The sequence below is a fragment of the Magnusiomyces paraingens genome (assembly GCF_902498895.1).
Source record: "Magnusiomyces paraingens strain CBS 517.90 genome assembly, contig: contig5, whole genome shotgun sequence".
In the NCBI taxonomy this organism is placed as follows: domain Eukaryota; kingdom Fungi; phylum Ascomycota; class Dipodascomycetes; order Dipodascales; family Dipodascaceae; genus Magnusiomyces; species Magnusiomyces paraingens.
Window position 1 is genome coordinate 2,153,480 of NW_022474071.1, and position 26,538 is coordinate 2,180,017.

Sequence of the window (26,538 nt, forward strand, 5' to 3'; positions counted from 1 at the left end):
ATGACCAATTATTTCCACTTGCCCGGTGGCTGTACACATACAAGTGGCAACGACAACGGCGACAACGGCGGAAGGCCATTCATTTATTCATTCAATCAATCATTACGGCCAAGGATTTCCCGGCACGGTACTCGGGTTGTTCCCGGGTAGGTTTTGTTTTTGTATTGTATTTTTCCCCTAATTAGACTTAAAGTCTTTTTCATTTCTTTCATTTTTAAACTAATTAACCTTATAAGGTTTTTTTTTTTTTTTTTGTTAATTTAAGAAATTAAGAAATTGAATTTTTTCTTTTTTTTGATTTGATTTTAACGTTAATTAACTATATATATATATAAACTTTGTTAAGAAGTAATTTACGGAAAAATTCCAATTTTAATGATTGTAGATCTATGGTTGTTAATAAATCCGAGTTGTTTATCATTTTTTTTTTAAATAAAAGACCGGATGAAGATATTTTTTTTTTTTTTTTTTCGGGGAAATAAATACTCACGGGATTTTTGGAAATATTGGGGGGGGGGAAAAAAACTGTAGACAAAAAGGGCATTTCTTCTTCTTATCAATAAAAATCTCCACAAAAACCAAAAACTGGGGAAATCAAAAATTTACACGGGATAGAAGATTGAAAGAAAGAAAGAAAAAAAAAAAAAACAAGATGATTTATTTAACAAGTCAATTTAATAATAATAATATTATTATTATTAACTGTACCCTAAAAAAAAAAAAAAATTAACCAAACAGATGACACTGGTTGGTTAAAGAACAAAACTTCCCCGGGTTACGCCACTAAAAAAAAAAAAAAAGTATATAAGCAATGAGATTTCCTTTTTTTTTTTTTTTTTAAATTTTTTTCTTTATCTCAACTAAAATCTGTTCAATTTTTATTTTATTTTAATTTAATTTAAAATCTCTCAATATCCTTTAAACCACTATTCTAATAATAATAAAATATACATACATATACAAAATGCCATCTCTTAAAATCGTTGCTGAGCTTGATTCATCTTCTCCGTACCCTTCCGGAACCACTCCTCAAGATATCCTGACCAAGGGAGCTCTGGATTTTGTGGTTTCATTACACCGCACTTTTAACAACCGTCGCAAGAAACTCTTGGAAACCCGTGTTAAACGCCAAGTTGAAATTGATGGTGGCAAACTTCCTTCTTTCCTGGAAGAAACTAAACATATTCGCGAAGATATTGCATGGCAAGGACCTGTGCCGGCACCTGGTCTTGTTGATCGCCGAGTGGAGATTACTGGGCCTCCTGATCGCAAGATGATTGTTAATGCTTTCAACTCAAATGTCACAACTTATATGACCGACTTTGAAGACTCAATGGCACCAACTTGGACTAATGTGATTTGGGGACAAGCCAATCTGTATGACGCTGTGCGTGGACAGTTGGACTTTGTTGCCAAGGACACTGGTAAGGAGTATAAAGTGAAGGATGCTAATACTCATTTCAATGGTAAGTTGCCGACACTGATTGTTCGCCCCCGTGGATGGCATATGGTTGAAAAGCACATTGTTGTTGATGGAGAGCCTATTTCGGCATCTATTTTCGACTTTGGTATTTTCTTTTATCACAATGCTAAGGCTCTGATTGCAAAGGGTCATGGACCTTACTTTTACCTCCCCAAGATGGAGGCATACCAAGAAGCTAGACTATGGAATGATATTTTTAATGTTGCACAAGATACATTGGAGATCCCCCGAGGTACTATTCGTGCTACTGTGTTGATTGAGACTCTGACAGGAGCTTTTGAATTGGAGGAGATTATCTATGAGCTTCGCCAACACTCTTCAGGCTTGAATTGTGGTCGTTGGGATTATATGTTTTCTACAATTAAGAAGCTGCGTCATTACAAGGATAAGGTTCTTCCTGACCGTGGAGATGTGACCATGACTGTTCCATTTATGGCTGCTTATGTCAAGTATTTGATTGAGGTTTGCCACAAGAGAGGAGTACATGCTATGGGAGGCATGGCTGCACAGATTCCTATTAAGGGAGACGAGGCTGCTAATGCTGCTGCAATGGAGCGGGTCAAGGCCGACAAGTTGCGTGAGGCGACAGCTGGACATGATGGTACATGGGTTGCCCACCCTGCACTTGCCCACATTGCTACTGATATTTTTGGAGAGTACATGCCCCATCCTAATCAATTGTTTTATCGTCCTGAATTGGACAAGGATGGCTACTTGCCAGTTGAGACTGGGGATTTACTGAATACCCAGATTACAGGAGGGAAGATTACCGAGGCTGGAATTCGCAAGAATATTTACATTGGGCTGAACTATATGGAAGCTTGGCTTCGTGGAGTTGGTTGTGTTCCTATTGACTGGTTGATGGAGGATGCGGCTACTGCTGAAGTTTCACGAGCCCAATTGAACCAGTGGGTTTTACATGGTGTTAAGACTGAGGATACAGATAAGGTTATTACTGCAGAGTTAAATAAGGATATATTGGCAGAGGAGACTGCCAAGTTATTGAAGACAGCTAAGGAGGGCAATAAGTTTGAGCTTGCTGCCAAGTACTTTTTGCCTGAGATTACAGGTGAGAAGTTTTCAGACTTTTTGACAACATTGTTGTACGATGAGCTGACGGCTGGAGAGTCGTTTGGTGAGATTTTAGTTGAAGCGTTGAAGGCTTAGTTAATTTTTTTTTAATTTATTTATTTATTAATTAACTTATTTATTAATTTAATTTATTTATTTATTTATTTATTTATTTGTTTATTTCCGGAATGGACGAGCCGGGTTGTATTTAAATTTGCACGACGGGTGCGAGAAATAATTAAGCATATAAATTTATTTATTTATTTAATATTTGAGAAGAAGAAAAAAGAAGAAGAAAAGATTTTATTTTATTAAAATTAAAATTAAAATTAAAATTAAAAAATATATATATATAAAATAAGGAGATTTTTTATTGTTGTTGTTGTTGTTGAAAGATATCCGAGAATCCCGGAGTTTGTAAAAAAAATAAAAAAAAATAAATAAAAGAAGGTGTAGCCAAGCGATGAGATGAGATGTGAAAAAAAAAAAGAATAAAAAGTTTAGTTAACTATAGTTAAATAGATATGGTTATTTTAAAAAATGTTTATTTAAAGAATTATTAATTTATATATATATATATAATTTTTTAAAGTGGTAGTTATTACCAAGTAGTTAATTAAATCTAAATGAGTAGAAGAATAATGGAATTTTTTTTTTAAATTATTATTATCAACTCTTATTTTTTTTTTTTTTTTTTTTTTTTTTTAAATACATTGAAGATACTTTTTGAATAATCGAATTGAATGGAAACTATGGAGGTTTTTTTTTTTATAAATTCCTTCCATTGTTGTTTATATATATATATATATATATATATATATATATATATATATAGAAGTACTACAATTGTATTTTTATTTTTTATTTTTTATTTTTTTTCTAAACTTTTCTAAACTATTGAGCTTCCGTCTTTTCCATAAACAGCCGATGATTAAAGTTATATATTATATTAATAAAAATATTAAAATAATAATTAAAATAATATTAATACCAAATCAGAAACTAGCCGTTCTTTCCATATTAATTTAATTGTTTAAAAAATTGTGATGCTATGTGTCCATTCCATTATATAATCATATTAATTTAATTTAATTTAATTTAATTTAATTTAATTTAATTTAATTTTCCCGCCCAAAAATTTGCGCGCTTTTTTTTTTTTTTTTTTTTTTTTTTTATTTTTATTTTTATTTTTATTTTTTAAATTTATTTTTTATTTTTCTTTTTTTTCTTTTCTTCTTTTCTTCTTTTCTTTCTTTCTTTCTTTCTTTCTTTTAAAAATTGCCAACAAATCAAATATATATAAAATTTATAAAAAAAAAAAATTATAAAAATTATAAAACTTTTTTTCTTTCTTTCTTCTTTTTTTTTTTTTTTTTTTTTTTTTTATTTTCTTTAATAATAATAATTGTTATTATTATTATAAATTCCATATTCAATTCTCTTATCAAATCCTAGATTATCTTAAACAATAATGCCTGAAGACCATCTAGACCATCCAACGGTTGCAGCTACAGACTCTCAAGATTCAGGTTCTGCAACAACTGCAGCTCTTGTTTCTTCTCCGTCAACAACAGCAGTTTCAACCGCAACAACTACTGCTGATTCTTCAATTATTATGGATTCATCTTCTAAACAAAATTTCTCACAATCATCGCCATTAACTTCACCAGTAGCAGCCACTTCTGGTATTGCTGTTTCTGCTTCATCAGCCTTATCAGATTCTAGCAATAATAGTACTAGTTACAACAATAATACTAATAATATCAATTCCAATTCTAATAATATTAATACCTCTAATAATAATAATAATAATAATAATAATCTTAATACCACATCACCAGAACATGCTCAAGACCTTGCAGACCGTCTTTCTCAAGTAGCTCTCGGCCAATCTCGTCTTCTTCCTCCAGAAACCAATTCTTATGAGCATTTTTCGCTTCCTACCACTCGAGTGAGTCATTTTTTTTATTATTTTTTGATAATTTTTTTTTTTTTTTTTTGGGGAGGAGGGGATTTATTATTAAAAAAAAACATTTTCCATTCGATTCTGTTTTTTTTTTTTTTTTTAAACAATAATAACAACAATCATCACCCAATTAAAAAAGTTTAAAATTTTTAAATTTTTTTTTTTAAAAAAAAAAAAACTTTTTACTTCTTCCCAACAGACAAACAAAACCCTTCTCTCACCTTCTCCTTCTTTTACCCTCCTTTATAGAATATTTCCCTAACCTTATAATCCTTTAGGTCCCGTCTAATGAAACCGAGGGTCCCGGGTCAACCACCTCATCAAGACATGCTTCGGTCGCAGAACCTTCTTTAGATAACAACTCTCCAACTACAACAGCAACAACCAATAATATTCATCAACAACAACAACAACAACAACAATTCACTTCTTCTCCCATATCTTCAGCCTCTCCTCAACAGGCCCCACATGAATTCCCTCATCCTTCAACAATCGCTCCGACACAGCTTTCGGAACGTCCTGTTCTTGCTTCAAGACCCTCGGCTGCTTTCTTAAATGCCGCTGCTGACCCCTATTCATCCTCCTCTCCATCCTCAAGTGAACCCTCTTCTCCAAGAACTGGCTCAAGACCAGGCTCTCCTGATCCCATTGCTTCAACTGCAGGTACTAATAATACCACACCAACAACAACTTCATCTGTTCGCAAACAAAACCGCTCTCCTATCCATTCAAGAGATGTTTCACCAGCTGGAAGACTTGTTCCTCCACCTACCAATTCCTCCATTAAAACTACTACGTCAACTACTGCCCCCTTGGAAAAGCACAAGTCTTCTCGTTTTAAACTTTCTTCAAAACTTAAAAAGGCTGCCCATTGGGACCTTCACTCTTCATCTTCCCATTCAACACCAGCACCTACTAATACCCAACAATCTTCCCGTGGTCCTTCAGATCATCATTTTCCTCATCCTAATCCTCCTCCTGCTCCTCACTTGCACCACCACCATGACTCTGACGATAACCTTGCATCCAAACATAGATCTCATGGCTCTATGATGGAACTTAAACGTTTCTTCAAGTCTAGTTCTAAAAAATCAGAAGAAAAGAAACGTCCCACTTCTTATCTTTCTAGCCGCATTTCCTCCCACTCAACTCCAGCTGTCCCCATTGACCCAGCTCAAGCCGAAGCAAACCATCGTGCGGAAATTGCCGCCGCTTCTAGCGCCTTTTTATCCAAATCTGGCTCTTCCGCATCTCTTAAAGATATGCCCTTTGCCGAAGATGGGTTCAAAAAATACGGCAAAATTGGCCGCGTTTTGGGCTCCGGTGCCGGTGGTTCTGTCCGTCTTATGAAGCGTAACTCCGATGGTACCACTTTTGCCATTAAAGAGTTTAGACCTCGCCATCCCAATGAGTCTCAAAAGGATTATGCCAAAAAAGTTACTGCCGAATTTTGTATTGGTTCTACTCTTCACCACCCCAACATTATCGAAACCCTCGACATTATTCAAGACGAGGGCAAATACTTTGAGGTCATGGAGTACTGTCCCTTTGATTTCTTTGCCATTGTCATGTCGGGTAAAATGTCGCGCGGCGAAATTGGCTGTACTTTTAAGCAGATTCTTAATGGTGTTACCTATCTCCATTCAATGGGTCTTGCCCACCGTGACTTGAAGCTCGACAATTGTGTTGTCACCACTGAGGGCATTGTCAAGATTATTGATTTTGGTTCTGCTTCTGTCTTCAAGTACCCCTTTGAAAATGAAGTTGTTCGCGCCCGTGGCGTTGTTGGATCTGATCCTTACCTTGCTCCAGAAGTTCTTACTCAACCCACCTATGACCCCCAGCCTACAGACATTTGGTCACTTGCTGTTATTTTCTGCTGCATGACTCTCCGCAGATTCCCCTGGAAGGTCCCTCGCATGGCGGACAATTCCTTCAAGTTGTTTGCGACCAAGCCTACCAAGGAAGAAGAAGAGTCGTACTTCCAGATGGGCCAAGAAAAGGAAAAGGAAAAGGAGCAGCAGCAGCAGCCAGCCAAGGATGCACCCAAGATTGTCATTAAGGGTCCTTGGAGACTTCTGCGGCTACTCCCCCATGAAAGTCGCCATATCATTGGCCGTATGCTGGAAATTGATCCTACCAAACGTGCCACTTTGACTGAAATTTGGGCTGACGAATGGATTAAGAAACTCCACATGTGTACTCTTGATAAGACTGGAAAGTTTATCAAGTCTGGTACTCATGAACATACATTTGTTGCTGAAGAAGAAGCTCATCTTGAGTCTTATAAGAAATAAGTAGTAAATGGGGAAGGAAGGATAAAACAGGAAAAATATATATATATATATATAGGAGTTTAAGTACATGTGTTTGTATGGTTTTTTTTTATTGTATTCATAAAAACAATAATAATAATTGTATCTATTCTATCTATCAATTTCTATATATATAAATATATACAAATATATAAAAAAGTACTGTATTCAACTTGAGGTCTAGTAGATTTCCTATTTAGGACATCACGTGAAGCACGTGAGCTGCATGAAATATTTTATAGGCAAAAATTTTTTTTTTTTTTTTCTTCTCCCCAAAAAAATAAAAAAAAAATTAAAAAAAAAAAAAAAAAAAAAACTCCAAAAAATTTCTGCCCACTCAAAAGACTTTCTTTTCCCATCACCATCAAGGACTTTTCTTAGGACTTTTCTTAAAGAATATCCAAATTTTCCAACCTCCAACTTCCAAAATTCCTTTCCTTTACGAATCTCTTTCCCACCCTGAATCGCAAATGCGCAACCTCGTCGTTCTCGGCGGCTCTTCACACCCGGCACTTGTTGACCGTGTATGCCGCAACCTAAACATTTCGCCCTGCGAAGCCACTCTCTCCAAATTTGCCAACGGCGAGACTTCAATCACCATCAAAGAATCTGTCCGTGAAAAAGATGTTTATGTCCTGCAATCAGCCTCCGGAGCTGTCAATGATCACTTTATCGAACTCCTTGTCATGATCTCTGCTTGTAAAACTGCATCGGCACGTAAAGTAACGGCCGTTCTTCCGCTCTTCCCCTACTCAAGACAACCCGATGCGCCGTATGCCAAGCGCGGCGCACCTCTCAAGAAAGTCGGTGGAACCGCTGGTTCTAACGGTGCCTCATCTTCTGGTGCTACAGGTACCAACGGGTCTCAAAAACCATTCACTTTTGAATCGGTTCCTTCCTCTCCCAAACCAGCTAATATACCCTCTGGGAATTCATCTTCTCTTACCCCCCTCGCTCTCACCTCTTCGCTTAACCGTCTCGCGCTTAATCAACGCCCGGCTTTAGCACGCACAGATTCATGGCAACCAGAAGCCCCCTCGGGACATATTGAAACAAACACCGGATACAAGGAATGGGTTGCCCAACCAGGAACCCTTATTGCATCGTTGCTCATGGCTGCCGGCGCTGACCACATCATTACCATGGACCTGCACGACCCCCAGTTTCAAGGTTACTTTGACGTCCCTGTTGATAACCTGTACGGTCGCCCATTGCTGCAGCACTACATTACAACCTGTGTCCCCAACTATGCCGATGAGGCCGTCATCGTGTCACCGGATGCTGGTGGTGCCAAGCGTGCTACTGCGGTTGCCGATGCTCTCGGCATGCCATTTGCTCTGATCCACAAGGAACGTAGACGTGCTGTTCCTGGCTCTGCTACTGGTGGAACTGTGACACCGACACCTGGGTCTCCTGGTAATGTTTCTGCTGCAAGTATTGTGGGTGCTGCAGCCCGTCGTCTGGCCACTACCATGCTTGTAGGAAATGTTCATGGCAAAATTGCAATTCTTGTTGACGATCTGGTCGATACTGCAAACACTATTACCCGAGCAGCCAAGCTGCTGAAGGATCAGGGAGCAACAATGGTGATTGCAGTTATTACCCATGGCATTTTTTCTGGTGACGCAATTGAGCGTATCAATGCAAGTGCCATTGACAAGGTTGTGACCACTAATACCGCACCTCAAGACGAGCATATGGCACAGCTCGGCGACAAGCTTGAGGTTCTTGATGTTGGCCGTGTATTTGCTGAGGCCATTCGTCGCATTCACAATGGTGAGTCTGTGTCGATGCTTTTTGACCATGTGGGTATTTAGAAAGATAAAAAATAATATATATATATATATCTATATATATTACAGTTTGATACCCATTTTACAAATTTATAGGCATCATCATTTATAAAGCATTTTTTTGTTTCATTCAAAATGGTTAGTTATTTAAAAAACAAACAAATAAATAAAAAAAAAGACCTTTACTATTCAAAAAAAAAAAATAAAAAAAAAACTATTCAAATATTCAACTTGGGGTGGAGATATCACCAATCAATAGTGTCCAGATTTCCAAACGGTTTGCTGACCTCCAATTCTTCTAACAACCCGTCTACATTTCCTAAAAATTTTCTCAACCCGTTAGCCTTTTCCCTGGTAGTTTTCCTTCCTGTGCCATTATTATTATTATTAATGTTATTATTGTTATTGTTATTGTTATTGTTATTGTTGTTGTTATTGTTGTTACTGCTCTGTTGGCACTCTGGGATCAAGTAAAAGAATAAAAATTCGAGGATCCGCAGCTTGACATCTTTAGGCGTTTGCGATGCACGAAATAACCGACACATAACGGCAACCCCATCACACTGCTCAAACTGGCGAATCGTGGCCGGCTCGTGCACCATTGCAGATACAAGTGTACTAATTGCAGCAACTTGGATCTGGGGGAGATGCATAATCACAAGCGAAGATTCGTCCAATGGAGCGGCAACCGCCGCACCTCCACTTGTAGACCGCTTGTGGCTAACAGCTGAAGTTTCAGACCCACTTACTTGCGATGCAACTTGTTTATCATATACTAACAGTTCCAAAATTCCAAGCATCGCGGCCTTGCGTGCATATAACCCTCGCGATGGCGCATGTAATAGTAAAGCTCCTTGTAATAAATCTAGTGCATGTTCAAGTGCATTCCCAAGACGTGCCAGAGTCTGGGCCACGCTTTGCATTCGGGCCCATGTCTCACTATCTCTGATCTGCTGATGGTGGACTGAAGCTGAGCTCACATCTGAGCCTGCTACGGAATCGTCGTCATCCAAAGAAGATTCGTCACCGCGTGCAGCTGTAGCCCGGTAAACGCTTGCCGCTGCAGCTCTTGCTGAGCCTAATCCTGCGGTGTAGCAACCCGTTCCCTGTGATTTTGTAGAGGCTCCTAGGGGGATCACCCCTTGGCCTGCCATCATGTCAGCCACTGAAACTGTTCTTGTGACTTTCCTATATCTACCGGTTGTATTTTTAGTGGTTGATGATCCACTTGTACTACTGTCTCTGCTGTTTTCATCTTCTTCGTAATCGTCCTCTAAATCATCAAACGCATGCAACGCCCAGGTGTTACGACGGTACTCAGCTACAAGCCGAGCCACCACGGCAATAAGCCGGGCAGCCACGTTGTATGCATAGTGAGATTGAAGAGCTGCGTAGCAAGCGTATGCTGAGGAGGCATCAAGGGACGATGTAAAGGAGACTGGTTGTTGGGTTAAGGGATCTGTGAAGGAGGGCAATGGTGATGGTGATGGGTTGTTGGTGTGGTTGTGGTTGTTATTGTTATTGTTATTGTTTGAAGGATGGGATGATGAAGATAAGGCAATGTCACGGAAAAGAGAGTCGATGCGGACAAGACCTGAGGCCAGAGTAGCCAGGTCTGATGTTGGATCTAGGTCGAGGAATGTGCGATCTAGATAAGTGTCCATATGTATATTTTAAGGAGTTTGAAGATTTTAGAGATTTTAAAGATTTTAAAGATTCTGGAGATTTCGAGAAATGTCTTGTTGTAGGAGGTTTAGTGGGTGGGGTTTAGAGAGGCTGAGAAAAACAAACAAAAAAAAATAAAATAAAGTTTGATTACCAGGTAACTTAGTATTAAGTTACTTAGTGGTAAAGAAATTTGACAGGGTGGTGACAACAACGCGTCGTCCCCTTGAAAAAGCTTGTTTTTTTTTCAAGTAAAGTTTAAGGAGACAAAAATAGGCATGAAAAGAAAGGCGGAATTCCAGGAGAAAAAAAAAAATGATGAAAATTTAAGGAGATAAACAAGAAAAAAATTTTTTTTTTGGAAGAGGGGGGGGGGGATAGAAACTGAGAGAGAGAGAATGAGATGTTTGAAAAAAAAAAAACTTTCAGATATGTTGGAAAGGGAAAAAGAAAGAAAAAGTTTTTAATAGGAAATTTCCAAATGATTGTTAAGATGATTTATATGAATGAAAAAAAAAATTAGATAAATATTAGAAGGAAATATAAATTTATATATATATTATTATTAACAATTGAAATATTTTTAGATTCTAAAGTAATTTGAAAAAAAAAAAAAAAAAAATTTGAGGAAACTAGTAGGACTTGTAGCAGGTCAATTGACATAATTATTAAAATCTTAATTCAATTCATTTAAATCATTTAAATCTTTTGAATTAAGATTTTAATGGGAATAAGAATAGAAAACCTTTTTTGATTTTTACAAGTAAATAAATATTGTGAAAAAAAAAGAGTACTTTTGTAAAGTTTATAAAAATGCCCTCAAACTAAATAATTAAAAAAAAAACCTCCCCTTTAACATTTTCAAATATCTAAGCAATTAGAATCTTTAAAAAAACATTATATTTTTGTTAATTTCAAGTTTAATCAGATTTTAACCCAGTTAATTTTTTTTTCTTTTAAAGAAATCAATTCAAAGTCTGTTGTCAATTAAATATGCATTTTATTCAATCCCCAACAGTCAACTATCCCTCAAAGTTATTTTAATTTTTTCCCCTCTATCTACCCTATTTACACAAAATTCTATCAAACAAAAATCTCAATTTTTCAAATTTTTCCTTTTTTCTTTTTTCTTTTTTTTTTTTTCAAATGACAATTTCATTTATAAATTTACAGTTTCCATTAATTTCCTTCTTCCATCAAATCCCCTTCTTTTTTTAGTCTCAAATCTCTCCCTCTAACTACCACCACCACTTTTTTTTTTTTGTCAAACTTCCACACGTGACTGCGGCATATTTTTTTGGCTCTCTTTCAAACCCACCAGATTTTCCAACTTTCCATACTACGAAAAAAACTAAAATCCCCACCTCCCACCAAAATCCCTCCAACAAACTTCAGCCATGATCTCCGCCATCATCATATATAACCTCAAAGGTGAGGTCCTCATCTCGCGTCTTTACCGTGATGGACTGCGGCGTTCCATTGCTGATGTCTTTCGTATTCAAGTCATTTCAAATCCCGACAGCAGGTCACCGGTCTTAACCCTTGGGTCTACCTCCTTTTTGCATATTCGCCATGAAAACCTCTACATTGTAGGAATTACACGATCCAACGTCGATGCTGGACTCGTCTTTGAGTTTCTTTATAAGCTTGTCGACCTGGGAAAGTCGTACTTTGGCACATTTGATGAGAACGTTGTCAAAAATGGGTTTGCTCTTATATACGAGCTGCTTGACGAGGTCCTGGACTTTGGCTTCCCACAAAATACAGAAATCGAAACCCTCAAGCGATACATCACTACAGAAGGCCTCAAAACTTCAACAAACACAGCATCCAGCGTGGTCAACCTGGCACGTATTGGCAAAAAGGACGATTCCAGTAGTAACGGCAATACAAAGTCCAAGGGTGCTATCACGACCCAAGCAACATCGGCCACACCTTGGCGTCGCCCAGGCATAAAGTACCGCAAGAACGAGGTGTTTGTAGACATTTTCGAAGACCTCAACTTGCTGATGAGTGCCACAGGTAGCGTCATCAAAGCGGACGTTGCAGGTCGCGTCATGCTTAAAACCCATCTGTCAGGACAGCCCGAGTGCAAGTTTGGTCTCAATGACTCGTTAACTCTCAACACGCGTGACGTTTTTGACGACGAAGGTGACAATGACGATGACGACTCCAATATTGGCCACATGGCCAATGCCGGCGCAGTCAAACTCGAAGACTGCCAGTTTCACCAGTGTGTCCGACTCGATGACTTTGACAGTGACCGCATCATCTCCTTCATCCCGCCGGACGGCGAGTTTGAGCTCATGCGGTACCGTGCTGTGGAAAACATTAATCTGCCGTTCCGCGTCATTGCTCAGGTTACCGAGGTGGGCCGTCTTAAAGTTGACTATGAAATCACCGTCAGAGCAAATTTTGGCGCTAAGCTTTATGCAACTGATGTGGTCGTACATGTCCCAACCCCACTCAATACTACAGACACAACGTGCTCGACCTCCGGGGGTAAGGCAAAGTATGATCCGGCAGTTAACCAGATTGTGTGGCGCGTTGGACGGTGTGCTGGTGGAGCAGAATATTCGTTAAGAGCATCCGCACAACTCACTTCAACTACGGTTCTTAAGCCTTGGACACGTCCGCCCATCTCCATGGACTTTTCACTGTCCATGTTCACCTCATCTGGTATCATGGTGCGGTACCTCAAAATCTTTGAAAAGGCCAACTACGCGACCGTCAAGTGGGTCCGCTATTTGGTCCGTGCAGGGTCTTATGAAATTAGGTATTAAATAGAAAGAAAGTATTTACAATATAGTTTGGTTAATGTACAATTGGTCAAGAGATTCAGCTGGTTGCCAGCTCAGTAAAAACCCTGCATCCGCCTTAAGCTCCAGAAAATTGGCCGTCCACAGGAAAAGTTCCGCCCGCAGGTCCTGCACAGACCGAGCAGTGCCATCGCTAGTAAAAGCTGGAATGGCTCGTGCATGACATGCTCTCACCAGTTCCCGCTCGTTGAGTGCCCACACGGCTGCACCAACCACATTCTCGCGTACTGGCGATTGAGTCCACGCAAGCATATAACTATCTGCACGGACCTGCGACAAGTGAGCTTCAAGTCGGCGCGCAAGGCTATTGTGTGAAAGAACCCGGGCTGCAAACTGTGGGACGGCCCCCACAGTCACTGTTAAGTCTCGTAAAGCGTCAGTCTTCAACTTGTATGGTGATGTTCCAAAGGCTACCTTTGGATAATGCTTCCCATGGAGATTATTGATGAGAGCCTCACGGCGGGCCACTGCCTTGCGTTCTTGACCAGGAAGAATGCAAGTTGATGGGACAATTCCTGGGAAGATCATTACGAGGAGTGGTGTGGTTTCGAAAAAAATGCAAAAGATGATACTGAACAGTGGTAGTTTGAAAGCATCTTTTGGAGTTCTCAAAAGAGTCTGGTATTGTGCCCGAGTAATACCAACCTCAATGTCGGTATAAATAGTCGGGTCCTTTGAGTCTCCACGTTCGTGCTCAATCGCTATTCGGTCCGCAGCAGCCTTATCCAGAATTGTTTGGGTCACAGCCTCTGCACTACTTGGACGCGATGATCCAGCAGCTTTTTGAAACGTTTTGAGCAACTCACGACTACTCTTATAATTGTGCCATACATTAACAATCCCGCTCTTGTATAACTTGACAATCTGTTTGCCTTTTGCAAACAGACCCGTGGCATTGGGGTCCATCACATGGGGAAGTGTTGTAATAGCATTTGCAGTATCAGTAAGTCCAGCCGTTGGAACCCGTCGCAGCACATATAACAGAGACACAAGCGGTCTTGCCAGCGGAACTGCGGCGCCCGCGCGAACAACCAGTTGGGAAGACATAAATGGTTTGATGGTGGTGATGCTCGAATCCGGCAGGTGCAAAAAAAAAAAAAAAATAAAAATAAAAATTAAATTTTAAAAAAAAATTAAAACTTACACGCCGCATGTAATTTAGCAGCAGCTTTTCCTTTTCAAAATTCTGGCAAACCCACCACCACCAAATATTCCAATCACCCTTTTTGCTATCCTTCCCATCCCATCCCATCCCATCACCCCCCAACAAACCTCCCAAAAATTCCACCATCTTCATTATCTTCATCATCATGTCCATAGAAACCCACCAGCTTCTGGTCGGGTGCGCTGTCGGTGTTGTGTCGGCGGCAACACAAGCGCTGGGACTTACGCTGCAGCGCAAGTCACATCTCGACAATGACGCGCTAGCGCCTGAGCTGCGCGTGCCGGCGCCTCGCCGGGCTCTGTGGCGCGCAGGCGTGCTGCTTTTCTTAGTGGCAAACATTGTCGGATCATCCGTCCAGATCACCACTTTACCACTCATTGTGCTTTCGCCGCTGCAGGCCGTGGGGCTTGTTTTCAACTCACTCTGCGCTGCTTGGGTCCTCCATGAACCCCTCACGCGCCAATCTGTCGCAGGAACACTCCTCGTATCGGCAGGCGCTCTCATAGTTGCTGCATGGGGTGTTGTCTCCGAGTCAGCAAAACCACACAACCTAGATGAGCTGTTGCGACTCTTGCGCCGTCCCCAGTTTCTCGTCTGGATGGGCGCAACTATGCTGCTGGTTGCAGCTGTCCTGGTTGTTATTTCACATCGCACAAATCACCCAGCCGTCCCCATCTCAAAATCCTCTGATTTCATTGACGGCGACGATCCTCAAGGCATCCCGGCTAAGCAGCGTTTAATTTCAGGGCTTCTTTATGCCGTGGTTTGCGGCATTCTCTCGGCCCACTCGCTGCTCATGGCCAAAAGCGCAGTCGAAATTCTCGTCCGCGCCTTTGTCGACGGCAAGTCCAAGGACCTGCGGCACTACCAGAGCTGGCTCATTGTTGCCGCCTTTCTAGCCTTTGCCGTCTCTCAACTCGTTTTCCTCAACCGCGGCCTGCGTCTTTGCTCAACCGCTGTGCTTTATCCTCTCGTTTTTTGCGTCTTCAATGTCGCCTCTATCCTCAACTCTCTAATATACTTCCAGCAAACAGCCCAAATGTCGGCTCTTCAAGGCCTGATGGTTGCCTTTGGAACCTTGCTCATCTTAGCTGGTGTCCTTGGCCTTTCATGGCACCTGGGCTGGCATGATACCCTGGCCCTCACGGGGCCCGCCGCCCAGGCAATTGCAGAAGCACAAGAAAATGACCCTTATAAATCAAACCCGCAGTCTCCAGGCTTTGCAGCTTGTGATTCGGCTGCAACATGCGTCGAGCCACTGCTTCAACCTGTTGTCGCTCCAGACAAGCTACCGCTGCTTCAGCATCGGCATGTATAGACGTTTTAAAGTACTTTGGACATATATTTTAAATCAATAATAATAAAAAAAATTAGCTAATTAACTTCTTTGGGAACTGTAAAAGCCCCGCCCAAGTTGAGGGCCCGTTCGTCCCAATTGTGGTGCTCGTACGACAGTACTCCGGAACCACCAGCTTCAAGAATAAGAGCAATGGGTTGCGATCCTTCAATGCGCAACTTGAGCCAGCGCATAGTCAACGAGCGCAGAATGTGACCGTGAGCAACAATAACAACATCGCCATACCGACCCTCGGAAACGGCCTTTTGCTGAACCTCAATGACCTGAGCAATAAAGGCATCTAGTCGAGCAGTCACATCGGCAGGTTTCTCGCCGCCTTCACACCCGTCGCGCCAGATAGTCCATTTTGGATCGTCCTTGGTTTGGGTTCCACGCTTAATCCTCAGCTCAATTATCTGTGGAGTTGTGAGTCCCTCGTAGTCACCATAATCCCACTCGCGCACTGCTTCGGTAACAACCTCATTGACTTCAGGCAAAGGCTTGGGCTGAGCGTCACAATTGGCCAGCAGTAAGTCAAGTGTTTCACGAGCACGCGCGCGCGGAGAAACAAACACGGTCTCAACATGCCTTAAGTCGACGAGACGATCAGGTCCAATGAGCGCGCGGCCGACGGCAGCCACGCGACGCACACCTGTTGGCGTCAAGTTCAAGTCTGTTATCGACGTATATTGACCGGAAAGCGACCACTCGGTCTCTCCGTGGCGGAAGAAAATCACTCGGGGTGTAGTCCCGGCAGGGGTAATAGCTTTTAAAAAGACCCGGTTAACCATTTGCGGGCAAAATGGGGAGGGGAAGACCCGATTCATACGCACCTTTTGACATTTGATAAGTTAATGGTAAGAAGACAAAATTCACTCAGTGGCTTCAAATTGACCCGCAAACGTATTTTATAGGAGAAACTAAAAACCTTATCTACTAAAACCATCCTCAAAGAAAAAAAAAATCTACAAAGGCACCGGGACACGCCGGTCCGCAGGGTCCTTGCCATACGACACTGCCCACCCGGCATACCGTGCACTTAGCCCGGCATCACTCTTACGCTCAAATGCCTTCTTGGCCCGAATTGCGTGCCGCGTGTCTGCATATTGCACTGCTATATTCACGTGGTTCAAAATTAGCGGTGTGATACTAAGCACAGGCCCAAACCTCCCAAAGTCCCGTGCAATTGTTTCTAATGACACGTCCATCGCAACGTTCCGTGATGAAACCATTGGCTTGATCGATGATATGCGTCCTCCACCATTCCCAGTTGCTCCTACTGTGACTGTTGTTGTTGTTGCTGCTGCTGCTGCCACGGCCGCTTCACGCTCCAACCTGTCGCGGTGCCGCATCGTTAGGCAAATACACCGGCGCGCATGGTTATACACCATCTCATCAAACACAACCTTGGGGAACGCATATACAGCTGCCAAACTAGCATTCCCCCATCTCGGGCGGTATCCCGTGCCGTTAATTAAAAACCGGCCGCTCATTGTGTACTCGTAAAAGGCCTGTGCGTTCTGGGCTTGGAAAAAGTGCAGCTGTACAATGCGCGGGTTCGAGCTGTCCTCGGGCACCGCAACCACCCGCTCTAACGGACCCCCACATACCTGCGCCAAAATCGAATTGAGTCCAACCTCTCCAGGGATTCCGTCAAAACAAACAATCCGGTCAGACTTGGCCAGCGTCGTCGTTGTAACAACTAAAACTAGTTAATTGATGGGTCCAACACAATTGATTACATTCTACTACTCACCACTGGGCTTGGCCCGAGTGCTCCCTCCATCAAACTCTTTTACAAGCTGATGTGCAGGCTTCTTGTCAATCTCACCATGAACCAACAAATTGTCTGAATCATCTTTATCATCATCAAAATTGTCCCCCATAATTGTCAGAACAGGTTTGGTTTGCGTGGGACCCAAGTGTGATGGCGACGACACGGACCGGTACTTGCGTCCTCCAAACAACCACCGGTGTGCTCCTCCACCTCCACCACCAGCATCATTTGATGCTCTCCGCTTTGAAAATACCCCACGCGATGGTGGATCCAAGTTATCATTGTCGCCGTTCAAGATCCCTAGTGGGTTACGCGATGCCGAAGAAGCTGATCTAAACCGAGATTGAGAAGCCATAATGCGATGAGAAAAAAGTCAATTTTTGTATTTTTTTTTAAAAAAACCGTGTTGAAGGTTACAGAGTGGACAATTAAGTCCTAGCTATTTATATGTTTTTTTTTTCTCCGCTCTCTATGTCCAACAGCTAGCTTGTAGTATTTCGAGCTCACTGTCGCGGCATCTTTTTGGGAATCGCGCCCATCTCGTCCAGATCCTTTTGCTTGTAGTAGTGCGGCGCAACCTCCACCAGCCATTCGGGTCGCAAAGGCATACAGTTACGCATAAACTCTTTAGAAGTTAGCACCAACTCATGATACAACAACCACTTGGGCTTGTGTGCAAACAGTACGCTCGAAGGGTGAATGTGCACCGTCTGCCGCGTCTTCACTACTTGATAGCTGTCTCCGGATCGTGACATTTTGGCTGTGTGCGCAAAGAACCCAGCTGCTATAGCCTTTTGGATCAACTCTGTACCTTCATGGGCTCCCTCAGGTAAACTGCGCACCTCGACTTCAACTCGCTCGCACAAACGTTCTAATTGGTCACGCACGTCTCGAGCTCTCGTCAGAGATCGGAACTGCAAAAAGTTATCTTGTGCCCATTGATATGAGTAGTCTGCCTCCACCCACTGTCGCCAAACTTCTAGCAACGTCAAATGGTCACCCCCTTGTTGAGTAAACGCTTCGCGCGCTTGGTCAGCGTATAACTTTTTATCCTTTGGTCGGTAAAACAATGCTGAAGCCTCGCCCAGCATCGACACTATCGACAAAACCTCGTCCACACATCCATACTGGTCGCTGGCCAAAATGGCTTTTGCCAGCATGGGGTCTGTGGGGAACTCGGCCATTTGTCTGCCAAGACGTGTCAGCTGGCCACGGTCGTTGAGTGCGCCCAGTGCATACAGAAGCTCCAAAGCCTTAATGAGCGCACTGGCCGGCGGCGCGTCCAAAAAGTCAAAGTTCATAATGTCGTTAATCCCCAGTGACATGAGTAGCAAAACAACACTCCCCAAGTTGGTTCGTAAAATTTCAGGGGTAGTATTAGGAGGAAGCTCGTTATAAAAAGCCCATTTGGTATACAGCCGGAAACACTTGCCTGGCCCAACACGACCCGCACGACCCGCACGCTGATCAGCAGACGCCCGCGAGCACGGAGTCACAACAAGACTCTCCATACCAGATCGTGGGTTGTACACGTTTTCTTTGACAAACCCAGGATCAATTACAAATACAATGCCATCAATTGTAATGGATGTTTCTGCAATGTTAGTTGCAAGAACAACCTTGCGTGCGCCTTCAGGAGTGGGCTCAAAAATCTTCGATTGCAGCTCCGCAGGGAGATTAGCATAAATTGGACATATAATCATGTCTGGAATCTTTTTGCCTAGTTTCCGCGCAGTATCGGCTAGATTTTCTGCTGCAGTTTCAATTTCATCTTGACCGGTTAAAAAAACTAAGATATCTCCTTTTTTTTGCGTCACATGAATTTGAAACACAGTCGTGATAGCGGCATGCAAATAATTTGCCTCTGGTTGCTTGGTGTAGTACACATCCACTTCGAAGCGGCGGCCAGGTACGTTGTAAATTGGCGCACCGTCAAAATACTTTGAAAACTTTTCTGCATTCAAAGTAGCAGACGAAATCAATAACCGCAGCTCTGGCCGGTACTTTGCAATATCCTTGAGCAGACCAAACAAAATGTCAGTGTGTAAAGTACGTTCGTGCGCCTCATCAATCATTATGGCAGAATAAGACGACAATTCAGGATCTGTGAGAAACTCTCGCAACAGCATACCGTCTGTCATGTATTTGATGACGGTCTTGTCAGAACTCTTGTCTTCAAAACGAATCGTGTAGCCAACCTCGCCACCTAATCGGCACCCCATTTCGTCAGCAACACGAGCGGCAACTGACATGGCAGCCACTCTTCTAGGTTGCGTGCATCCGACCTTCATCCCATTTTTGGTGTATCCAGCCTCGTGCAGATATTGAGGCAACTGGGTGGTTTTACCAGAACCTGTTTCACCAACTACAATCAACACTTGGTGGTCCTTGATAGCCTCCAGTAAGCCCTTACGATGAGCATACACTGGTAAAGACTTGCGTGTATCTTCGATTGTTTTGATCCGTTTGCGTTCTTCCTCTATGCGCTTTTCCAGCAATTTCTGTTCCTCAGTTTCTTTTGAAACATGATCCGTTATGAAGTCAATGTGCTGCGAATCGTCAAACACGTATTCATATTTTTCTTCGGACTTTAGTTTTTTCCGTGAGCTAACTGTGGCTTTCTGTTGCTGCTCCTTTTCCCAGGCTTCATTTTCTGCCGTTGCTTCGCTCTTTTCCACAGGTTTGTATCGCTGGTAAAGCACAGATTCCTTCTTTTTCTTGTCAATTTTGCCCTGTTTAGTAAAGTAGTCTTCTGGAAGCTGGTATTCTTCTGTGGAATTTTTGCTGCGTTTGCGTTCCCGCGAAATGTCCAAAATCTCCCGTTTATACTTGTAGTCCTGTTGTTCCCGACGCGACAAGTAGTCCCATCCGTACTTTTCAATATCTTCTTCTAAAAACTCAACTTCTTTGGCTAAAAGCTCAAGTTTTTGTTCTTCACGTACTGTAAGGTATCTTTGACGGGATATTTTTCTTAATTCGCTAAATTCTTCCGGTTCTTTTAAACTACTCTTTGATTTTTGAGAAAGTTCCTCCTTAGGTGTCTCTTTAGAAGACTTGTTAGGTGATTCAGATTTTTCTTTATTTTCTTCTCTCTTTTTTGGTGCTGGTTTTTCTTGTTCGTCTTCGCTTAAATCACGCCGTTTTTTCCGCGGCTTAATGACCAGCTCGTCGCCCAGTTCATCGTCCAGAAGAAGTTCGTACTGCGCAGAACTCTTCTTCCTTGTCGGTTCTTGCTTGATTAACTTGCCCGGATTAACTCGACCAAAAAGTTCCGTAATAAAGGTCTTTGCTTCTTTTGTAGATGGCAGTCCTACATCTCCAAGTGTTAAGATTAACGCAGATGCAGACTTTGCAGCACGAGCCGCAGCAACACAAAAATCAATTGTGTTTTCATCGCTGGCTCCTAGAATCTGAGTAGTTAGATTATTGCAATTGATATTGGCCCAAATGCCGTTAATTTATTTTTATGAAACGTACCTGCTGTAGTTTGTCCGAAACCCAATAATTCAAGGCCGACATGGTTAAGTGATGCAGATTTATTTACTTAGCACCCGTCCTGAGCCTTTTGCACCAAACAAAAAAGTTTTGATTTAAAAAAGTGATGAAGGCCGGGTAACTGTAAAGTGTAATGTCATTGTTTCTTGCAACAAATATCACCTACTCGGGTTCTCATTTTAGAAAAGCTGCCAAGAGTCCCGTGTCTCATTTTTTTAAAATTCATCGGTTCTTAATAATTCCGTCGCACCGGACTTCTCGGGTGCCCACCCGCAATCTCCGTTTTTTTTAGTCAAAGATTAAAAATAACCCTCTTTTGGTTCGTTACAACTTTGTTACATTTTGATTTTTTTTTTTCATATCCAACCACCACCACCAAAAAAAAAAACCTCCGCCCTGGCCTTTTTTTTTTTTTTTTTTTTTAATCACCATTACAAAACACCACCACCACCACTACCAAATCCTCAACATCCACTAAGCCCTTAGCAAAGCCTTGAAAAAAAAAATCACCACCGCCATACACTACCCATCATAAAAAGCCAATATTCATATTTCGACCTTAGAAAAAAGGCCGCATTTTTAAAAGAAAAAATAACCAGTCTAGTCCTGCAATACTTAATAGCCGGATCTTCTTAAATTTCAAGCATATAGTAAGTTCCGCGTCATTTGGGCATAACCTGTAATTTCCAGAGTAATATGCGTAATATGCGCATTGTTTGCCTTTAGTGGATCATCATTCCCTTCTCCTCCTTTCCTATAGCTAACCCTGTTTCTTCAATTAGTATCCTAAAGATCATTTTAAATGGCTCGGCCTAGATCAAGAAAACAAAAGCACTCCGATGACCATCTTGCGGGTTCATCCATGGCAGCTACCCCCACGGGACCCTCATCCACCTCGGCTGCAGCAAAGCCCTCTCAAGACCCGGCTTTAGAACCCGGATCAAAGTTAGTCTACTCAAAAGATGGAACCAAAGTTCTTGCTGTCAAGCGTACAGGTAAACAGCAGCAACAGCAGTCTCAACAGCAGACTCAACAACCCTTACAACATGTACATCAGCAAGCACAACAGCAGCATGCCCACCTCCATCTCCATAACCAACAGCATCACCATCTTCACCATCACCACCACACCCATCATCATGGCCATCACGCTCATACCTCCGCTCATGGCCGCTCACACTCTCCGACATCCTCTTCGGCCCCTTCTTTATCCTCCTCCCCTGACGTTTCGGCACTTGGCGTTCAGCAGGGTCTCTCGTTTACCCCCTACTTTTCCGACGAGGAGGAAGATATTCAATTTGTTGCTGGTGAAACTGTAAATTTTGAATATGTCGACCCTAGACCTGTATCTAGGAATGCCACATCTTCTTTTTCTGCAGGTTTTAAGTACTCTCCAAGTCGTTCAGCGTCGCCATCTACCGCCAGTGCGGCACAAACAGCTTCTGTCACAGCCACTAGTGGTGGAGCTGCTACAAAGCCTGTAGCAAATTCTCAACAACAACAACAACAGCAGCAGCAGCAGCAACAACAATCACAGCCTCCAAACAATAAGCCGGCTAATAAATATGTTCAAACCCTTATTTTAGAACAAAAAGCAGCCATTGAAGAAATTATTAACGCCGAAAAGTCCCGTGGTGTACCTACCATCCCTTTACCGCCTCCGCCGATCCCATCGTTTTCCACTGAAAAATTAACTTTCCAGGAATTTCTTCAATCAAAGGAGGTTGCTAAGATTCACGATACCGCCAAGAAGTTTGCTCAGCTTCGTCTTCAACAGCTCCAAAATGAAAACTCTCTTTCCGAAGAGCAGCGTGCTCAAGTCGAGTGCTTTCTGGAACATCAACATCTGCTTCCTATATCAACATCATCATCCCTCTCTCTTGACCAACTGCAGCTAGCAAACGAGCAATATGCTGCCAATGTTAACGCCATTAGCTCTCTTGCAACCGTCGCTGCAGCCGCTGCTTTGCATCAGTTTAAGACTAAAGATGTCCTGGATCTTCTTAACGATTCCCCTGAGGCCAACAAGGTGGCAAATGGATCTGCTCAAAGAGATGCATGTCAAGATTTGAACAGTGACGGGTCTTACCCAAATGGCACTCAACAACAACAGCAACTTCAACTTCAACAGCAGTTTCAGCAACAGCAGTTGCAAATGCAGCAACAACTCCAGCAACAACAACTTCAGCAACAAAAGTACCAGCAGCAGTATCAGCAGCAGCAGTATCAACAGCAACAGCTTCATTTACAGCAGCAGCAGCTTCACTTACAACAGCAGCAACAACAACAGTCTTCTTCAACTGGTTCTAAACGTTTTGAAAGTGACAAAATTTGGGATACAAGCTCTGCTGAAGAAAAAGAACGTGTTCGTCAATTTTGGAAAAGTTTATCTTACGAAGAACGCCGCGAACTTGTCAAAATCCCCAAGCAAACTGTCATGCAAGAAATGCGCGAACAAAAGAGAAAAGATTGCAACTGCCACATGTGTGGGAAAAAACGCCTTGCTATTGAAGAACTGGAATCCCTTTATGATGCTTATAATGAGATTGAACAATACTCCGGCGTACGAAATCGCATTGAAGAAGTTGACGAAGAAGGGGATAGCGCCGGCGACTATGATGACCGCAGTCCAGAGAAGGACATGTTTAACTTTGGTAACACTCTTAGCATACAAGGCGGCATTTTAACGGTTGCTGACGATTTGTTGAAAAATGACGGCAAAAAGTTTATCGACATGATGGCTCATCTCAAAGAACAACAACAGCGAACAGAACGGGACAACCTTGATTCCATGACTGAATACCCACCCAGCCAAGACGAAGATGATATTGGAGAGTTTACTGACGATGATGGTAAATATGAAGATGATCTTGAAGATTACGAAGAAGGTGCTTGCGACGAAGAATATGAAGACGTAAGTTTTTTTTTTTAACTTCTTGACTATGATCATAACTAACTTTTTTTCTAGGGCACCGACACGGAAGAAGCTCGATGGGCTGAAAGCAAACAACTTCTTCAAGAGTTTGCTATCAAAATTGTCGAGCAGCGATTGATGAATGCATATCGTGAAAAAGTTGCCAAGGAACGTCAAGAGAAGCTTCTTGAAGAACTTGCTGAGGAAGAGCGAGTTAATGAGGAGCGTGAAGCTAAAAAGGTGCGCGACAAGGAGAGAAAGAAAGAACGCAAGAAACAGCAACGTCAAGCCAAAGAAGAAGAACGAATGCGAAAGGAAGCCGAGTTAGAACGTGAGATGGCTCTTGCTAAGGAGCAACAACGTCAAAAAGCTGAAGAACTTCGTAAGAAAAAGGCGGATCAAAAACTTAAAAAAGAAGCTGAGCGGAAGCGTATTGAAGAAGAGCGCCAACGCAAAATTGAAGAAGAACGGCGAAAAGAACAAGAGAAGAAGGAACAAGAAGAACGTGAGCGGCAGGAACGTGAGGAAAGGCTGCTCAAGGAGAAGAAAAAACGCGAAGAGCAACTACTAAAGGAAAAGCAGGAACGCGAAGCTAAAGAAAAGGCTGAGCGTGAAGCAAAGGAGAAGGTTGAAAAGGAACGCTTGGAACGTGAACGTCTTGAAAAAGAAGAACATGAACGTTTGGAGAAGAAGCAGCGTGAAGAACGTGAACGCGAGCTTCGTGAACAAGAAGAACGTGCTGCCCGTCTCAAGCAAGAACATCAGCAACAACTTTTGCAAAGTCTTAAACAGCACGCTGAGGAGCTTGGTGCACCCACTGCTGTCACAGTTGCAGCAACTTCTCCTCCTATTGCCACTGCTGGTTCTATCGACTTGTCTGCTAGACATGGTTCTGTTCCTTCTCCTGGGACTTTTGGCCCTCCAATGCAATACGCACAGTATCCTCAACAGCAAATACCCATTCCTGAAACTGGCTTCTTTCCTATCCAACAGCAACAGCAACCACCTCAACCACAACCCCAACCCGACATTTCTCAGTATCCTCAAGTTGCTCCTGCGGGTTGGGCTGCTGGTGTGATGCCTTCTCCTCAAAGTTTTGCTGGCAACATGTATTACGGCAACCCTCTTTCTCCTGTTTTACAGACAAACTCCATCATGGGTGCTCCTCCTGTGGCTATGGGTGCAGCCCCTCATTCTTCGACATCTCCTAATGGTGTTCTTCCAACGGTCCCATCGCCAGGTCTCAACAATGTCAACATCCAGCAACAATCTTTATCTGCCAGTGCTATTGTTGAAGGCGTTTCTTCTTACACTCCCATCCAGAGACCCCACAGCAACAGCAGCAGTAACATTGGCCGAATTGTCCCCAACCGAAGTTTTAACAATGTTGAAAGCTTGACCCCAAGATTCAATAGCGAGCCAAACACCGCGGTTGTCGGATTAAATACATCTGCCATTTCCGAATCTCCAGTTGCTCGTTCCTTTATTGGCACACCCCAGCCTCGCAGCAGAACTTCCTCATTGTTTGCCACCAATCCCTCTGGTGGATTTTTTGGTGACACTGCTAACAGTTCCAGCAATTCGTCTGCCATTGAAAGCGGATGGAGCTTGACAGGTACGCAGCCCGTGAAACCCGTATCGAGACGCGGTAGCATGTGGTCTACGCCTGTTAATGGAACTTCGCTCTGGGGAACAAACGACCAACCAACTTCTGTGTCGCCTCCCTTAAATGCTAACACAAGTACTGCGCTTCCAAGCAGCTTGCTTGACAAGCGGCCTGAGACGTCTGCGGTGTCTTCAAGTTTTATTATTCAGGCTGCTATTACTGCTTACCAAGAACACGCCCGTGCGTACACTAATCTTTCTGACGGAAAGGTCAGTGCTCAGCTTCTTTATATGGCTGCAATCAACCACATTCCCGGACCCCGTATCAACCTTCAAGAATTTTTCAATGCTTGTGAAAAGCCTGATGATTCTGGTATTATTCACTTTGAATTAATTCGCAATCATCTAGGTCTTGTTACCCACATTCGCCATCGACCTCATCAAACTTCATCTACGTCAATTTCTACTGGTGGGCCTTCAATTCCGCAACAAGTGCAACCCCAGCCCCAGCAATCCCAGCCTCAGGCCCAGCAAGCTCAGCAACAAACATCTACCATTTCTCCATCACCAATGGGACAAATGTATGGACCAATGATTGGCACTGCAAATGGCCTTCCTCCCCAACAAGCTCTACAGCAAGGCTTCATGGTGGATCAGCACCATCTCCTTCTCCAGCAACAACACCACCATTATATGGGCTCTGGCAGTCTCACAGGATCGGTGCTGACTAATGGTAACGGACCTACTGCCAACATTGGGGCATCCGCTGCTGCTGGCTTTACAAATACTGCTGCGGTGGGAACTGCCGGTAACTCCTTGGGTCTTGGTGGCCTTAAGTATGAATTTTAAAGAAGACAACTATAGAATAATTGTCTTTGTATATTATTTATCATTTCATTTTTTTGTATGCATGTATGTTTATTCAAAACATATCCTCCTTTAACTTTTTTAATATTCAAAATTTTCATGAATGGTATATTTTAAAACTAGCCTTTTTGGTCACAAGAAGGTTTAACTTTTAGTAAATAGCTACAGTTAAGATCTTGGTTCCACTATGATGTTTTAAAGTTTGTTTTTATCGATCAAATTTTTCAAAGTTTGTTGAAGCAAATGTTGATTTTTTCATTCATAAAA

General features: G+C 42.4%; 11 protein-coding genes across 11 annotated transcripts; 6 read left to right on the forward strand and 5 right to left on the reverse strand.

Moving 5' to 3' along the window:
- Window positions 1-964: 964 nt before the first annotated feature.
- SAPINGB_P006319 (uncharacterized protein) lies at window positions 965-2,650 on the forward strand (the record flags this gene model as incomplete). The annotated part of the gene is made up of 1 exon (XM_032001030.1): window positions 965-2,650. The coding sequence occupies one exon, from the start codon at window positions 965-967 to the stop codon at window positions 2,648-2,650; it is 1,686 nt and encodes a 561-aa protein (XP_031856921.1).
- A 1,375-nt stretch (window positions 2,651-4,025) lies between these two features.
- On the forward strand, window positions 4,026-6,817 carry SAPINGB_P006320 (uncharacterized protein; the record flags this gene model as incomplete). Its single annotated transcript, XM_032001031.1, has 2 exons — window positions 4,026-4,505; window positions 4,799-6,817. 2 exons carry the CDS (start codon window positions 4,026-4,028, stop codon window positions 6,815-6,817), a joined length of 2,499 nt encoding a protein of 832 aa, XP_031856922.1.
- Window positions 6,818-7,305: 488 nt separating this feature from the next.
- On the forward strand, window positions 7,306-8,652 carry SAPINGB_P006321 (uncharacterized protein; the record flags this gene model as incomplete). Its single annotated transcript, XM_032001032.1, has 1 exon — window positions 7,306-8,652. The coding sequence occupies one exon, from the start codon at window positions 7,306-7,308 to the stop codon at window positions 8,650-8,652; it is 1,347 nt and encodes a 448-aa protein (XP_031856923.1).
- Window positions 8,653-8,873: 221 nt separating this feature from the next.
- Window positions 8,874-10,292, reverse strand: SAPINGB_P006322 (uncharacterized protein; the record flags this gene model as incomplete). Its single annotated transcript, XM_032001033.1, has 1 exon — window positions 8,874-10,292. The coding sequence occupies one exon, from the start codon at window positions 10,290-10,292 to the stop codon at window positions 8,874-8,876; it is 1,419 nt and encodes a 472-aa protein (XP_031856924.1).
- Window positions 10,293-11,690: 1,398 nt separating this feature from the next.
- SAPINGB_P006323 (uncharacterized protein) lies at window positions 11,691-13,076 on the forward strand (the record flags this gene model as incomplete). The annotated part of the gene is made up of 1 exon (XM_032001034.1): window positions 11,691-13,076. One exon carries the CDS (start codon window positions 11,691-11,693, stop codon window positions 13,074-13,076), a length of 1,386 nt encoding a protein of 461 aa, XP_031856925.1.
- Window positions 13,077-13,091: 15 nt separating this feature from the next.
- On the reverse strand, window positions 13,092-14,159 carry SAPINGB_P006324 (uncharacterized protein; the record flags this gene model as incomplete). The annotated part of the gene is made up of 1 exon (XM_032001035.1): window positions 13,092-14,159. One exon carries the CDS (start codon window positions 14,157-14,159, stop codon window positions 13,092-13,094), a length of 1,068 nt encoding a protein of 355 aa, XP_031856926.1.
- Window positions 14,160-14,422: 263 nt separating this feature from the next.
- SAPINGB_P006325 (uncharacterized protein) lies at window positions 14,423-15,595 on the forward strand (the record flags this gene model as incomplete). Its single annotated transcript, XM_032001036.1, has 1 exon — window positions 14,423-15,595. One exon carries the CDS (start codon window positions 14,423-14,425, stop codon window positions 15,593-15,595), a length of 1,173 nt encoding a protein of 390 aa, XP_031856927.1.
- Window positions 15,596-15,651: 56 nt separating this feature from the next.
- On the reverse strand, window positions 15,652-16,456 carry SAPINGB_P006326 (uncharacterized protein; the record flags this gene model as incomplete). The annotated part of the gene is made up of 2 exons (XM_032001037.1): window positions 15,652-16,379; window positions 16,447-16,456. The coding sequence occupies 2 exons, from the start codon at window positions 16,454-16,456 to the stop codon at window positions 15,652-15,654; spliced, it is 738 nt and encodes a 245-aa protein (XP_031856928.1).
- Window positions 16,457-16,578: 122 nt separating this feature from the next.
- On the reverse strand, window positions 16,579-17,745 carry SAPINGB_P006327 (uncharacterized protein; the record flags this gene model as incomplete). Its single annotated transcript, XM_032001038.1, has 2 exons — window positions 16,579-17,315; window positions 17,370-17,745. 2 exons carry the CDS (start codon window positions 17,743-17,745, stop codon window positions 16,579-16,581), a joined length of 1,113 nt encoding a protein of 370 aa, XP_031856929.1.
- Window positions 17,746-17,893: 148 nt separating this feature from the next.
- Window positions 17,894-20,909, reverse strand: SAPINGB_P006328 (uncharacterized protein; the record flags this gene model as incomplete). Its single annotated transcript, XM_032001039.1, has 2 exons — window positions 17,894-20,800; window positions 20,868-20,909. 2 exons carry the CDS (start codon window positions 20,907-20,909, stop codon window positions 17,894-17,896), a joined length of 2,949 nt encoding a protein of 982 aa, XP_031856930.1.
- A 778-nt stretch (window positions 20,910-21,687) lies between these two features.
- SAPINGB_P006329 (uncharacterized protein) lies at window positions 21,688-26,253 on the forward strand (the record flags this gene model as incomplete). The annotated part of the gene is made up of 2 exons (XM_032001040.1): window positions 21,688-23,799; window positions 23,854-26,253. The coding sequence occupies 2 exons, from the start codon at window positions 21,688-21,690 to the stop codon at window positions 26,251-26,253; spliced, it is 4,512 nt and encodes a 1,503-aa protein (XP_031856931.1).
- Window positions 26,254-26,538: the final 285 nt, after the last annotated feature.